A 14,542-nucleotide genomic window follows, 5' to 3' on the forward strand; every position below is an offset into this window, starting at 1 on the left:
GCAGTCATGTGAACAGCGGACTCTCGTGTCATATGACTTTAATTCAGTCCCTCCCACGTGTGCTTTTGTTGGGCCGTTTCCTTATCAAGTCTTGTCACTGGCGCAAGCACTGGTCGATTTGGTTTTGGGGACTTGTTATTGTCCGAAGAAAGACAGTTTTCTTTCTCTATGCAGTTCTAAGATCTGTTTGCACTATGTGGCTTCTTGTAGCGGGAGTCGTGCTTCTGTGGCGTGCCTCAGGTAAAACGCTGTTTATGAGAAACATAAGCAGGAAGCGACAGCTTAATATTTTAGCTAGAACGCGTATGATTGTTGATCTTGTGATGTTATTCCTGTTGCGTTATTTTTCGCACTTGTATTGCATGAAAATGAATGTCACGCAATGCCGGAGAATGTATGAATAAAATGCGTGTGATCTCTTTTAAATCCCCAGATGCTTATCTTGGTGGCAGGACAGTTCCTGATTTCGGAAACAAGTATCACGTGAAAGGTAATTTTGCTTAAATGTGCAAGTTTTACATTATTATTATTATTATTATTATTCATAATAATAATAATAATAATAATAATAATAATAATAATAATAATAAACATACGTATAACATCATGACCACTCACACGAGATGAAGACTGATTAGAGCTGCCCCCTGATAGTCGACCAAAGGTTAGTCGATGAGAAGAGTCTTGGTCGACTGTGTTTTGATTGGTCGGTTGGTTGCAGAAAAAACTTATGGTATTAGCGCTAGTTGGACTCTAGGTGGTACTATGGGCTAATTTTCGTTAAGAATGGTTATGGTGTGTTCACATACAACACAAATACATTTTTCATCTCACATTGCTGGCATGAGTTTGTCTGCTGGATTATAAATGTGAGTTTAAACTTGCGTTTGTGCGAGTAACACAAACCTGCAAGTATTCCCCCTTCTCTTCCGGAGAAGGACATGAGGAAGGGCTTCTACGACTTGGTTCATAGTAAAGTACAACCATTAGCTGGAATCAAGTAGACATATTTTCAGAATTTACCAGGTAGTCCAACTAACTCACTCCCTTTCCTCCAAGTGAAGTCTTTTTTTCGTCTGGTGTCTGTACATGTATGACATTGTGACATACAATTCCGGGTGCCCACACACAGCTACAACTATTTTTTGTCATGAATTTTCCCAGATTTTTTCTGCTACTACATCAGTAGGTCAGTGTCATTCGGACAATCTCAATGCTGATAGGCTTTTGTGACAAAACGTCATGCAAATGTCTATACAAGAATGAAACTATTTCGCACGTTCGAGTCGCACCATTCACTAACTACATTCGCGCCTATTCGTATCTTTGCATTGACTTTGACTTTGTATGTAATCGTACCGTGTGAAATGCTTTCTTTGCATTTGTATGTGAACGCACCATTAGCGTTAAGCCTACACAATAAAGCAAGACACCTTGTATTTCAAACTCTTAGAATATGCTTATTTTAAATTTGGTGCTGTTGCTCTCTGTTTGTAAATGCCTGACGAAGGTTGAGTGACCGAAACATTGCTTAATAAAATTAGCTCCTTTTTTGCAAGCCGGGATAGTGAGTGGGAGTTTTTCCGTTTTGTTGACTTTGCTGAAGCTTGAGTTGTACGCACCAATCAATTGCTTCTCAGGTGTGCGAGGTTAGTCTTTATTGATTGCATTATTTATTTTAACCAAAATTTCGGATGAATGTAATTAATGCAATTAAAATGTGTGTTGTTCAACTTTTTGAAAGATTGTCAACACCTCTCTGGCAAATATATATATATATATATCACAATATCCTGGGCTGAGGGATCGGTGAATATTCTTGGTAATTAAATTAATATCATAAACATGCGACTAGTTGACTAATGGCTTAAATTAACTCCTACTAGTTGACTAGGAAAATCTTTGGTCGGGGGCAGCCCTAGCTGTTTTAATCTACATGGAGAGGCTCCCCCTCATGGGTGCTGCCATGTTAGGATGACATGACCAGCTGAGTACTACTAGCTGGAATAATCTCAGAATTATCATAATTATGAGATTCCGACTTGCATTCACGTCTTTGTAGAACTGGTAATTACAAGTTGTAAACTCTGAATTTTATGAAAGCTCTAACTTGACAGTCCTGACGTAATTTATAAAGAACCAATATGGCGGGCCTGAGTAGCTCAGCGATTAAAGACGCTGACTACCACCCCTGGAGTCACGAGTTCGAGTCCAGGGTGTGCTGAGTGACTCCAGCCAGGCCTCTTAAGCAACCAAATTGGCCTGGTTGCTAGGGAGGGTAGAGTTACATGGGATCACTTCCTCGTGGTCACTATAATGTGGTTCTCGCTCTCTGTGGGGCATGTGGTGAGTTGTGCGTGGATGCCACGGAGAATAGCGTGAAGCATCCACACACGCTATGTCTCCACGGTAATGCGCTCAACAAGCCACGTGATTAGATGCGCGGATTGACGTCTCGGACGCGGAGGCAACTGAGATTCGTCATCCACCACCTGGATTGAGGCGAGTCATTACGCCACCACGAGGACTTGGAGCACATTGGAAATTGGGGAGAAAGTAACGCCTATTTCTGTTTGTTGTGCCATTTTTTTTTTTTTTTTGTTCTTAAACATTTTTCAAGAACCTATAGATGTCAAAAAATGAAGTGATAAACATTTAGCTGTTATCAGATTCAGCAACAAAGCTGTTTTGGCATTATAAGTGTTGTCGTAGAAACAAATAACTTACGAGGTCTGAGGACGTGAATAGCTCAGAATAGGATCTACAAGTTACCATCTCTTGATTAAAGTAATTAATGAACCCAACATTAATCTCAGTAACCACCCTGTTATTGGACACTTTCACTCTTGGATTAAATTAATCATGGCTCACTGTGAATAGTGAATTTGTACAATGGCATTGGTGACTGAAAACTTTTGTGATGTATAATGCTGCATGGCTCGAAATTGCTAATTCTCTTCCAGGTTTTTGGACTACAACCTGAACAGGTCTATTGACCAGCACAACAGAAATAAAAATTACTAAAAGCACCTTTAATTGCACAATGCAGTCTACCACACCACTTTTTCCTATATGTTTGTTCCCAAAATGTTGCCTATCATGAACATATTTCCCTTTTTGTAGGTGTGATCTCTTTGCCTTATGCTGAGATAAAGGAACCATTTGAAGCTTGGTATGACCTCAACGAGAACAGAAGTCGGATTGACTATTACCATGGTCCGTAATCTCCTCCACAAAATCATCTAGCACTGAAATTGTTCAACCATAAAATTCAATAAACCACAAGCCACAGAAATGTATTTTGTGGTCAAGTTTCTGTGTATTGGTGTATGTAGGTCAGGTGAGCACTTTTCAGATTGGAACAGACTTGGACTATGGTGCCATCTACAAGATCACTCCAGTTACCACTGAGACAGAATTCAATGCCATGAAGTGTTTCCAGCTCAATGGCACCAAGGAGCTTCCAGTTCTTCCACAGATAGCACTGCCTGATCTGCAGGGCTTTGAGGTATGTGCTTGGTCTACTTTAAAAAAACTGAGTATTGGAACATGTTGCAACTGCATGCCTGCTGTGTGGCTGAGATTTTGACACACCAATAAAATGGATTCATGAGCTCTCTAATGATCCAGTCTAGCTAACCACATTTTGGAAGCCTATTACAGCCCATAAATGATCAAAGTTTAGTCATGAAACTCTATATGGTGGAAGCTGATAGGTTTTTTGACTTGTAATCCTGTAGCCAATCAACTTGCGTCTCTTTTATAAAGCTAATTTAGTAACAACTAAACAAACATATAGAACGTTTGGCAAACAAACACAATCTGCTTCTCAAAGAAAATCTCGACTCTCAAACAAATTAAAAGCTATTTGCAAATACAAAGGGCTATTTGAGATCCAATTAAGGGAAGTTGTCATGAAATAATGACTTAAACAAATGTGCTGTGTTTTACAAATATAATTGTTTCATATGAGCACACCTCATATTTCACAAATAAATACAATCTATTCTACAAATGCTACACAATCACTTAACAAATACACACCACGTGTCACATGACTTTTGGCAAAATGTTCTCAACCACCGTATTGATTTGATAAATGCGTCAATGTAGATTTTTCTAACAAATGGGCTGAGCAACGTTTTTTAAAACAGTAGATGGTGTAGTGCTGATTCTTTCTAGTAATTACAAGATATTGTGTCATGAACAACACTTTTTTTTTTTTTTTTTTTCAAACTGAATTGGGCAAAAAAAAAACAACAACATTGTAATTATGATAAAAATTACAAATATGTCATCCTTTCTCATTTTAGCTTGATGTTTTTGGCTTTACAATTAATTGACAGCTTATTAATGTGCTTCATTCACTTTTGTCCATGGTACACTTTCTGTTCAGTAACTAGAAAAATATATTACTAGAAAATATATTTTTACTTTAAAATATAATTATTTATGGCATAACATCTTATTTCTCATTCTTGAGGATCATGTTTTTACTATAAATTATGTAATTTAAGTCATTAGTAATAACGACATAATTGAGTGGAAAAACATATAAAATTTTTGGAAGCACTGTGTCATTTACTGTTTTAAAAGACATTGCTCAGCCCATTTGTGAGCAAATCTGCATTGACTCATTTGTGAGAAATCAAGATGGCGGTTGAGAGAATTTTGCCAAAAGTCATGAGACTCACAAGTGGTGTGCATTTGTTAAGTAATTGTGTAGAATTTGTAGAATAGATTGTATTTCTTTGTGAAATATGATTTGTGCTCCTATGAAACACATTATTATACTTGTAAAAACACAGCACATTTGTTTAAGCCATTGGTACACGACTACCCTTCATTTTCTCTTAAATGTCTCTTTACACTTCCAAATAACTTTTTATTTGTTTGAGTGTCAAGATTCTCTTTGAGAAGCAGAATGTGTTTGTTTGCAAAACGTTCTATTTGTTGGTTTAGGTTTGTCACAAAATTAGCTCGATACGCTTTGTCTAACATTAAAATGGCTCATAAATCCACCTCCACCCCAGCTTCACTTGTCTAGAACTGCTACATGGGGATTGTTTGTGCCGCAGCACGTAATATTTGCTTGATGCAACATGTCTTGCGTTTTGTCTAATTGTGCAGCAGTAGCAGCATAAATTAATTGTGATTTGCATTCACATTGCATTCGCATTGTGCCGCAAACCAGAGCAACAAATGTGTATGAAGTCATTGTGTATTTGTGTTTGCAGTTTGAGAAGATAGAATATTATGCAGGTGTTCTGTGTGAGGTCTGGAAAAATGTCACAGTAGTTGGCCATAAGAAGAGCACATATCGTCTGTGGGTAACACGCCCGGAGAAAAGAGATTCCCCAGCCACGCCATGCCACTATGAAATGATGGGCTTCAACACTCTTTTGGGCTCCCACTTCGACAAATACCTCATCGACTACAGTGACTACAGCCCCCGAACAGACCCTGACAATTTCAAACTACCTGGAGGTATATACATACAGTAAATAATGAGCACACTTTGGTTACATGCCTCTGTTACACCTGAAAACCACCTACATTTTCATTAAAGTATTATGCCTTTAGGAATGACCTGTGGTGCATTTCCTGGTCCTGGTTTGGAGCATCGGCTGTTGGCGAACCCCATTCAAGATCTGGTCAGCACCTCTCCTGTTGGCCACGCACATCGTATGTTTGGCCACTTTAAAGAAAAGTATGAACGTCAGTACGACAGCGAGAAGGAGCATGAAGCGCGTGAGCACAACTTTGTGCATAATATTCGGTGAGGAAAACACAAACTGTGCATTTACCATCTGCAAACTTGTGTGTGATTTTAAAGTTGCACTACTGATAATTTCTTGTTTAATTTTGCATCATATAAATACCATTATTAAACCAGTACAGTACTTTTCTAAAAATAATGATTTTTCACTCTTGAGTTGGTGGAAAATTTGGGGTGTTTACATCATGTCCAAAAACAAAGAAACGAAGGTCTGGCAGCAGTCTGCTGATATGCTAATTACTATTGCTTACTATTACAGCAATAGTAATAGAGGTCAACTGAAACTGGATTTTGCTGGTATGATAGCTAAGGTGGTGGAAAAGTCTGATAACCAATTAATTGGATGATATTTTTATAAATTGATTCATAGAATGCGGAAAGATTTAGTCTTCCCTTACAATGATGGCCACAGACAGATGCTAAAAGAGTCCAATATAAATAAAATCCCAGATGCAGATTATTGTGTAACCAAAATCCCAATAATAAACATAAAAAAATAAAATGAAGATTTGGAGCACAACGTTTAATTATAACAAAGCCTGAAATTACTGTTGACACTTGTTTTGAAATTGAGACTTGGCTTTGTTACAATACTCTATTTGTGTGTGTGTGTGTGTGTGTGTGTGTGTGTGTGTGTGTGTGTGTGTGTGTGTGTGTGTGTGTGTGTGTGTGTGTGTGTGTGTGTGTGTGTGTGTGTGTGTGTGTGTGTGTGTGTGTGTGTGTGTGTGTGTGTGTGTGTGTGTGTGACACCGCTCAGCCACAACATTAAAACAACCTACCCAATAATGTGTAGGTTCCCCTCGTGCTGCCTAACCAGCCCCAACCCACATCTCCATATAGCATTTTTAGATGATATTCTTCACACCACAGTTGTACAGCACGGTTATAGGAGTTACCGGTTCGAATCAGTCTGGTCATTCTCCGTTGACCTCTCTTATCACCAAGGTATTTTGGCACCATTCATAGTCAGTTCTAGAGACTGTTATGTGAAAATCCCAGGAGATCAGCAGTTTCAGAAATACTCAAACCAGCCCATTTGGCACCAATAACTATCAGAATGTGGAATTAGTTTATCTTAGTGAATTGGGACCGTGGCCTTTGCATGCTCTCACTTCAATTTAGAACACTTGATTATCTAATAAAATTAACAAAATATGCATTGAAGTATGGATGAATATTGTCAATGATGAAAGATGTATTTACAGCAAATCCCCGTGAGGTGTCATTGATTGTTTTATTTCACCTCTAGAGCCCGCTGTTATACTGTTGAACCAAGCTGCTTCAACTGTAGAATCCTCCAGCTCCAGCCACAGAGGAACACGGAGGATTAAAACAAATACATTTTTGCCGATAACGGTTTCAAAAAGCAACTATTGGCACCAATATATCAGTCTACCTCTAGATAATATACCACAGACCATCAGATTAATCTGCACAGAAGAGCAGTGATTAGTTTTACTTTTACAAAACTATTTTTATCCACAATTGACTTGCAATTTATGTATTTCAACCGCAGATGTCGACAGAGAGCCGAGAATTCTGTAGTATACCTTTTTCACAGTTATGCTTTCTCTTTTCTTTTTTTTTTTAATCTTCTCTCACTTCGTTCCCTCAGATATGTTCACTCTATGAACAGAGCTGGTCTTTCGTTCTCACTGTCTGTGAATCATCTGGCTGATCGATCGGAGGCAGAGATGGCTGTGATGAGAGGAATGAAAGGGAGACGGACTCACAGAAAGGCTCAAGCTTTTCCTTCTGATCTTCACTCTGTAGCCACCCCTGATTCAGTGGACTGGAGGCTGTATGGTGTGTGTTTCTAGACAACTTTTTTTTGGACATTTGTGATAGTCTATCTGTATCTATGTTTAAGTTTTGCAAGAGTAATTCAAATGATGCTTGGGCATATTGTTATAGTGGTGTGTGTTTTCAGGTGCTGTGACGCCAGTGAAAGATCAGGCTGTGTGTGGATCCTGCTGGAGTTTTGCCACCACTGGAACACTAGAGGGAGCACTTTTCCTAAAGGCAAATCCACTCCATACACTACGCAAAACAACACCGTACAGTCAAACAACAAACTAGACACCATGTGAAGTCTTACATTAACTCGACAATAAATGTAGACAACCCAAACTAAATTACTTATGCACACTCTCTTGCTTGGCAGAACTGTTAAATAGTAGTCTTAAATCTTATTAAAGGGATAATTCACCTGAAATTGAAAATTCTCCTTTCATTTACTCACCCTCATGCCAAAAGAAGCAATCCATACGACGCCAGTGGTTAAATCTGAAGTGATATAGTAGGTGTGCGTCAGAAATAGATCCAAGTTTAAGTCCCTTTTTTACTCTAAATCTCTACTTTCACTTTTACATCTTAAAGTGAATATGAAGGTAGATATTTAGAGTAAAAAAAAAACAAAAGGACTTCAGTATTGTTTTGTTTCTCACCCACAGCTATCATAGCGCTTTTGAAGATATGGATTTAACCACTTGAGTCATATGGATTACTTTTTCTTTGCTTTTGTGATTTTTGAAACTACAAATGTAATAACATCAATAACAAAATATAAATTATTTTGTTAACATGTTATACTGTGAAAAATATTTTGGGATGAGTAAGAGGGAGTTTAAAACTTACTGAGTGCACCTTTAACAGCCCCCCCCCTTTCTCTCTCTTTCAGACAGGACAGCTGGTATCCTTGTCCCAGCAGATGCTGGTGGACTGTACCTGGGGATTTGGGAATAATGCTTGTGATGGAGGAGAGGAGTGGAGAGCTTATGAGTGGATAATGAAACATGGTGGTATTTCTACTGCAGAGAGCTATGGTGCTTATATGGGCATGGTACGTGCACATACACCACCAATACCAAACACCTCAAACCTAACCCAAATATCTAACTAAGACATTTCATATAGTTTCAAATGGCTGTTTAGGTCCTCACTCTGCAAACTCTTCATAATATACGGAAAACTATATTTTCTAAAAGTACCTAATAACAAAAAACACTTTTGTAGGGCTAGGTCTTGATACAGATTTCCTGATTCTTTTGGGTATATTTAATTTATAATGTCCATTTTGATTACATTTGAAATTCCCTCTCGTCTAATGCTATTCAGTGGGACTTTTACCTTAGTACATTATGAAAATATTTATTTTACAAATTCTTTTATTCATAGTTTATCATTTTGGTCACATTTTAAAGGTGCACTCATTAAAGTTTTACTCTTAAAGAAATTAATTGTTATTTTGAAACATATGTGTAAAAATCATGATCACTCACATGAGATGGGGACTCTAGTCATATCAGTAACCTTATAAAAGCTGCTTTATTCTACATGGGGCTGAGGCGCCCTCACAGGGGCTGCCATTTTAGAATCACATGACTAGATGAATACTACTTGCCTAATCTCAGTAACCGTCTTGTTTTTGGACACTTTCATTCTTGAATTAAATTAATCTTGACTGATTGTGAATAGTGAATTTCTACAATGGCATTTGTAACTGAAAACTATTGATTTTGGGGAGTCATGTGAAGCCATGCAAGGAGCGGACGTGTAGGCGAAAAGCTGTGCTCACTTTGCTAGTTTTTACTTATTTTTGTGTTCTAATCCGGTGAGATTTGACCCTGAGATTTGAGATTACACCCTGCTACATATTTGCTCTTTTGAAGTCAATATGTCCAAAAATTAAAAATCCTCAAGCTCTGGAGACACTTACGTGCTCCAGCTGAAACCTCCAGTGCCCAGGGACTCTGTTTGAAAGATGTTCAGCAGAGAGCGGTCACTCTGCTCTCTAAAGTCAACAACCATCTCTTTTGTTTTGTTCACATTCAGGGACAGGTTGTTAGCTCTACACCAATCAGTTAGCCGCTGCACCTCCTCTCTGTATGCTGACTCGTCGTTCTTGCTGATGAGACCCACCACGGTCGTGTCATTGGCGAATTTAATGATGTGGTTCGAGCTGTGCATTGCTGCGCAGAGTAAACCGCAGTGGACGGAGCACACAGCCCTGGGGAGCCCCAGTGCTCAGTGTGGTGGTGGTGGAGATGCTGTTACCGATCCAGACTGACTGAGGTCTCCCAGTCAGGAAGTCCAGGATCCAGTTGCAGAGGGAGGTGTGCAGGCCCAGCAGGTTCAGCTTTCCAATCAGGTGTTGAGGAATTATTGTGTTGAATGCTGAGCTGAAGTCTATGAACAGCATTCGAACGTATGAGTCCTTTTTATCTAGGTGGGTGAGGGCCAGATGGAGGGTGGTGGTGATGGCATCGTTTGTTGAACGGTTTGGACGATACGCAAACTGTAGTGGGTCTAGTGAGGGGGGCAGCTGGGTCTTAATGTGCCTCATGACGAGCCTTTCGAAGCTTTTCATGATGATGGGTGTGAGTGCGACGGGACTGTAGTCGTTGAGGCAGGACATTGAAGACGATTTTGGCATGGGGACGATGGTGGTGGCCTTGAAGCACGTTGGAACGATGGCGCTGCTCCGTTGGAACGATGGCGCTGCTCCGAGAGATGTTGAAGATGTTTGTAAGAACATCTGCCAGCTGGTCTGCACATCCTCTGGGCACTCTGCCAGGAATGTTGTCTGGTCCAGCAGCCTTCCGTGGGTTGACTACCTAGAGTTTTCCTCACATCAGCCGTGGTAAGACAGAGCACCTGGTCGTTGGGAGGAGGGGTGGTCTTCCTCGCCACCACGTCGTTCTGTGCTTCAAACCTAGCATAGAAGTCGTTCAGCGCAGCTGGAAGGAAGGCATCTTTGTCACAGGCAACTGATGTTGTCCTGTAGTTGGTGATGGCCTGGATGCCCTGCCACATGCGCCGCGTGTCGCCGCTGTCCTGGAAGTGACTGTGGGTTCTCTGGGTGTGTGTGCGCTTTGCCTCTCTGATGGCCCGGGACAGTTTGGCCCTCGCTGTTCTTAGGGCAGCCTTGTCGCCTGCTCTGAATGAGGAGTCTCGGGTCCTTCGCAGCGCAAGCACCTCTGCAGTCATCCACAGATTCTGGTTGGAGCGTGTGGTGATGGTCTTGGAGAAGGTGACATCAATGCACTTCCTGATGTAGCTGGTCACTGATGCTGTGTATCAGTTGATGTAGCTGGTCACTGATGCTGTGTATCAGTTGATGTAGCTGGTCACTGATGCTGTGTATTGTTGCAATAATGCTGAAATGTGGTCTTTATAATTTTTGTTGTGTAAAGAATGTTGGTCTTACAGATATTTGGAGACTTTTGAACCCATCTGGTAAGGACTCAAATTTTTTTTTTTCATCAGTCAATAAGATTTATTCTAGAATAGATTTAATTTTTTTATATCCAAGTCCATCATTTCATCTGTTGTTGATTTGTTAAATTAGAAACATTTTAGTCTCCGATCATGCCCTGGTGAATTTAGAGGTGTTGCCACATACAGAGAAAAAGAAAATCATATAGTTGGTGTTTTAATGTATCCGTTTTGCAAAATCCTGAATTCCAACAAATGCTAAAGACTGAAATCAATGTTTATATGGAGGCCAACTGTTCCTTGGTAACTTCTGTGGTCATAGCTTGGGATGCAATTAAGTAGGGCTGAAACTATTAGTCGACATTATTGACAACGTTGACAATAAAAAAAAATTGTCTACACAAATTATCATTGTCAAATAGTCATCTGATTTGATTTAACATTACATGAGATCTTTTGAAACTCTAAAGATGACGTGGGAGAGCAGCACTTCAGTTCGCACTTGATTGAAGAGAGGAAGAAAGAACAGCTCACAGTCCAGATGCACTCCAAACTTTCCAAACAGATTAAGGTGATCTAGATAGCAGAGTATTATAATACAAAAATGCTAAATAAGTAAATGCAGAAGCAGTGACGTCGTGAAATAAAGCGTAGGTGCGTGCGTGTGTGATTCAACTGATCACAAAGTATAGTCCGGCCATTACTGATGTAAAAATACAGTGAGAAGTGCCCGACAAGCCTGCCACATCTATGGGAAGTGCTACAGGAAGCTAGGGGTGAAATATCTGGACAAACTGACAGCTAGAGTGCTAAGGATCTGCAAAGCTGTCATTGCTGCACGTGGAGGTTTTTTGATGAGAACTCTTTGAAGTAGTTTAAGAATTTCTGGAGAAAAAAAAAACAATAGTAATTATTAATTTACTCTAGTATTATTGATGTTCTGGCTATACATTGTGATCAGTTGAATGCCACTTTGGCAAATAAAAGTACCAATTTCTTTCCACAAGACAAAATATGCTTTGTTATGGCTACTCTATACCTTGGCTTTGTTGTCCTGAAGCCATTTTGCAACAACTTTGGAGGTATGCTTGGGTTCTTTGTCCATTTAGAAAACACATACGCGACCAAGCTTTAACTTCCTGGCTGATGTCTTGAGATGTTTCTTCAATATATCCACATAATTTTCCTTCCTCATGATGCCATCTATTTTGTGAAGTGCACCAGTCCCTCTTGCGGATGCCTCCACCCCCATGCTTTACAGTTGGGATGTTGTTCTTCAGCTTGCAAGACTCACCTTTTTATATATATTTGTTATTTACATGCATTATTTGTACTGTATGTAAGTATTTACATTGACTTGTAGAGCAAGTGCAAAAACAGCACTGTCTCTTTAAGAAAACCATCCGTTCAGTGAACGCCAACGGGTGTTTTTATTTTTTTTAGTTGAGAGCACATTAAAGAGAGTAATCACATGATTTCTTTACCGCACCTGTGCTATTTGTAATTTGAATTAAATGTTTTTTTTCAATCAACAACTGACTAAAAAACAAAAAGGGCACTAAAAATGACATTATTCAGTGACAAACGTATTGCATGGATCTTGTCTTGGGACACACACTACCTAACTTTTGCTCTCAATAGGAACTCAGTGCTGAAGTTCTTCGCCACTATAATACTAAATCGATGATGAGTGAAATGTGACATTTACCATTAATTGGCTAGTAATCACATACATTTTTAGTTGCATAATTTGTTCTCGTATGCAAGTTATTTACGCTCATTGATCTTGGAGTTAAGAATCGATATCTGGATTGTCCAAATGAGGATCACGATGCATCGGAAAATCTATATTTTTACTCGCCCCTAGTCATTTGTGTTTTGATAGATCTAGCTCACCTACCAGAATTGTTGCTTTCTTCTAATTAAGGTTTTGATCCATGAGAAACATGATGTAAGTGATGAGAATGAGACTAGTTTATTTAACTCTGGCATATGTAATACTACTTCTACTACTACTAATAATAATACTACTGTATGTGCGTTTCAGAATGGTTTGTGTCATTACGATAAGTCCTCCATGGTGGCGAATGTAAGCAGTTACACTAATGTGACCAGTGGTGATATTATTGCACTGAAGGTTGCACTCTCTAAATTCGGCCCTGTTGCAGTCAGCATTGATGCTTCTCACCGTTCCTTTGCCTTTTACAGCAATGGAGTCTACTATGAACCAGCATGCAGTGAGTCTTCTTGAATATGCTTTAACATACAGCCTCACAAAAGTACTCTAATATTCTGTGTATGATCTTACAAATGCATATAGTGTATGCAGTTCCTTACTCTTGCATTTCTATTTCCACAGAAAATGGGACAGATGACTTGGACCATGCTGTGCTGGCAGTTGGTTATGGGATAGTGGATGACCAGCCCTACTGGCTAGTGAAGAACTCTTGGTCGACTTACTGGGGCAATGATGGCTATATACTTATGTCCATGAAAGACAACAACTGTGGTGTGGCCACTGATGCTACTTATGTCACATTAGCCTAACACACACACACACACACACACACACACACACAGAGAGAGATACATCCTCCTACAAATCACTCAAGACAAGAAAGTAATAGAATGTTTTTATCAGTTTTAATGCAGATTCTGGATGATGTATTATTGATCACAGTTTTATTGTGCTTCAGTTGTAATGCCAATAAATGGAAATTGTTCTTTTTAAAATCACATTAAGACTTGCGTTTTATGCGGCGTAGCACACAAACCTCAATACAAAAACAAACATGAGTTTACTTGCTCACAGGCAGTGTTCAACATTTAGCTGGCAAATATGAGTTTCATTTCACCAAGTCAAAGTCATACTCATGTTTTCCTCATGGCTGTGGGAACAATCCAGAACACTTTCTAAAGGGTGGTTTTAATCCCTTGGAAGAGCCTCTTTCCAATTCGTCATATTATAATACCGTGCCCTTCACAGGAGTACCAGGCTGTCCCACTTCCAAATTAATTAACATCACAGAGAAAGAGCATTTACATGTAATAATCATGCACTAACATAGAAACATTTTGGTTAAGATCTGATCAAATATATATTTTTTTTATTATTATTATTTAAGACAAATTGCATAATAAAATCGTTCTTTTCTATCAAATATTTTTCATGCAGTAAAACTACATTTTCTTATTTTAAAAAGTCAATGTCAGGATATGAATGCAAAAACTAGACTGTATCATTTGGCTGTGTGTGGCTGAAGCTGGACAAGTCCATGGGTCCAGAACTACGACCATCATTGTGTATGCGTCATTGTCTCGAATTCATAAACCCATAGAACATTAGTGCCACAATCCATAAAAAGAATTAAGTTAAAATCTATCATCAGTATCTGTGGAATGCTGTTGATTACCACAAAACATAATGTTGGCTTGTCTCTCAGTAAAATATGTGTTATTTGAGCTGTAGCAACCCATGTACTTTGTCTACATCATGGATTTAGTGGTGGGCTACTGTTATGGTCCGTCGTTACTAATGTAATTCCT

General features: G+C 39.1%; 1 protein-coding gene across 1 annotated transcript; it reads left to right on the forward strand.

Annotated features, from left to right (window-relative positions):
• Nucleotides 1–58: 58 nt before the first annotated feature.
• On the forward strand, nt 59–13,732 carry zgc:110239 (uncharacterized protein LOC550326 homolog). Its single transcript, XM_052136131.1, has 11 exons — nt 59–240; nt 434–490; nt 3,124–3,216; nt 3,336–3,508; nt 5,238–5,487; nt 5,584–5,779; nt 7,395–7,585; nt 7,710–7,801; nt 8,460–8,621; nt 13,044–13,233; nt 13,356–13,732. The coding sequence occupies exons 1-11, from the start codon at nt 195–197 to the stop codon at nt 13,541–13,543; spliced, it is 1,638 nt and encodes a 545-aa protein (XP_051992091.1). The 5' UTR covers nt 59–194; the 3' UTR covers nt 13,544–13,732.
• The last annotated feature ends 810 nt before the right edge of the window (nt 13,733–14,542 follow it).

This window comes from Xyrauchen texanus, chromosome 10, assembly GCF_025860055.1.
Source record: "Xyrauchen texanus isolate HMW12.3.18 chromosome 10, RBS_HiC_50CHRs, whole genome shotgun sequence".
Taxonomy (NCBI): domain Eukaryota; kingdom Metazoa; phylum Chordata; class Actinopteri; order Cypriniformes; family Catostomidae; genus Xyrauchen; species Xyrauchen texanus.

Excerpts from the sequence above, each read along its gene's own strand:
- zgc:110239 (XM_052136131.1), top strand. The coding sequence starts at position 195 with ATGTGGCTTCTTGTAGCGGGAGTCGTGCTTCTGTGGCGTGCCTCAG. Across the intron at positions 3,509-5,237 it reads CTGATCTGCAGGGCTTTGAG|TTTGAGAAGATAGAATATTA; the intron begins GTATGTGCTTGG and ends TTGTGTTTGCAG. Across the intron at positions 5,780-7,394 it reads AACTTTGTGCATAATATTCG|ATATGTTCACTCTATGAACA; the intron begins GTGAGGAAAACA and ends TCGTTCCCTCAG.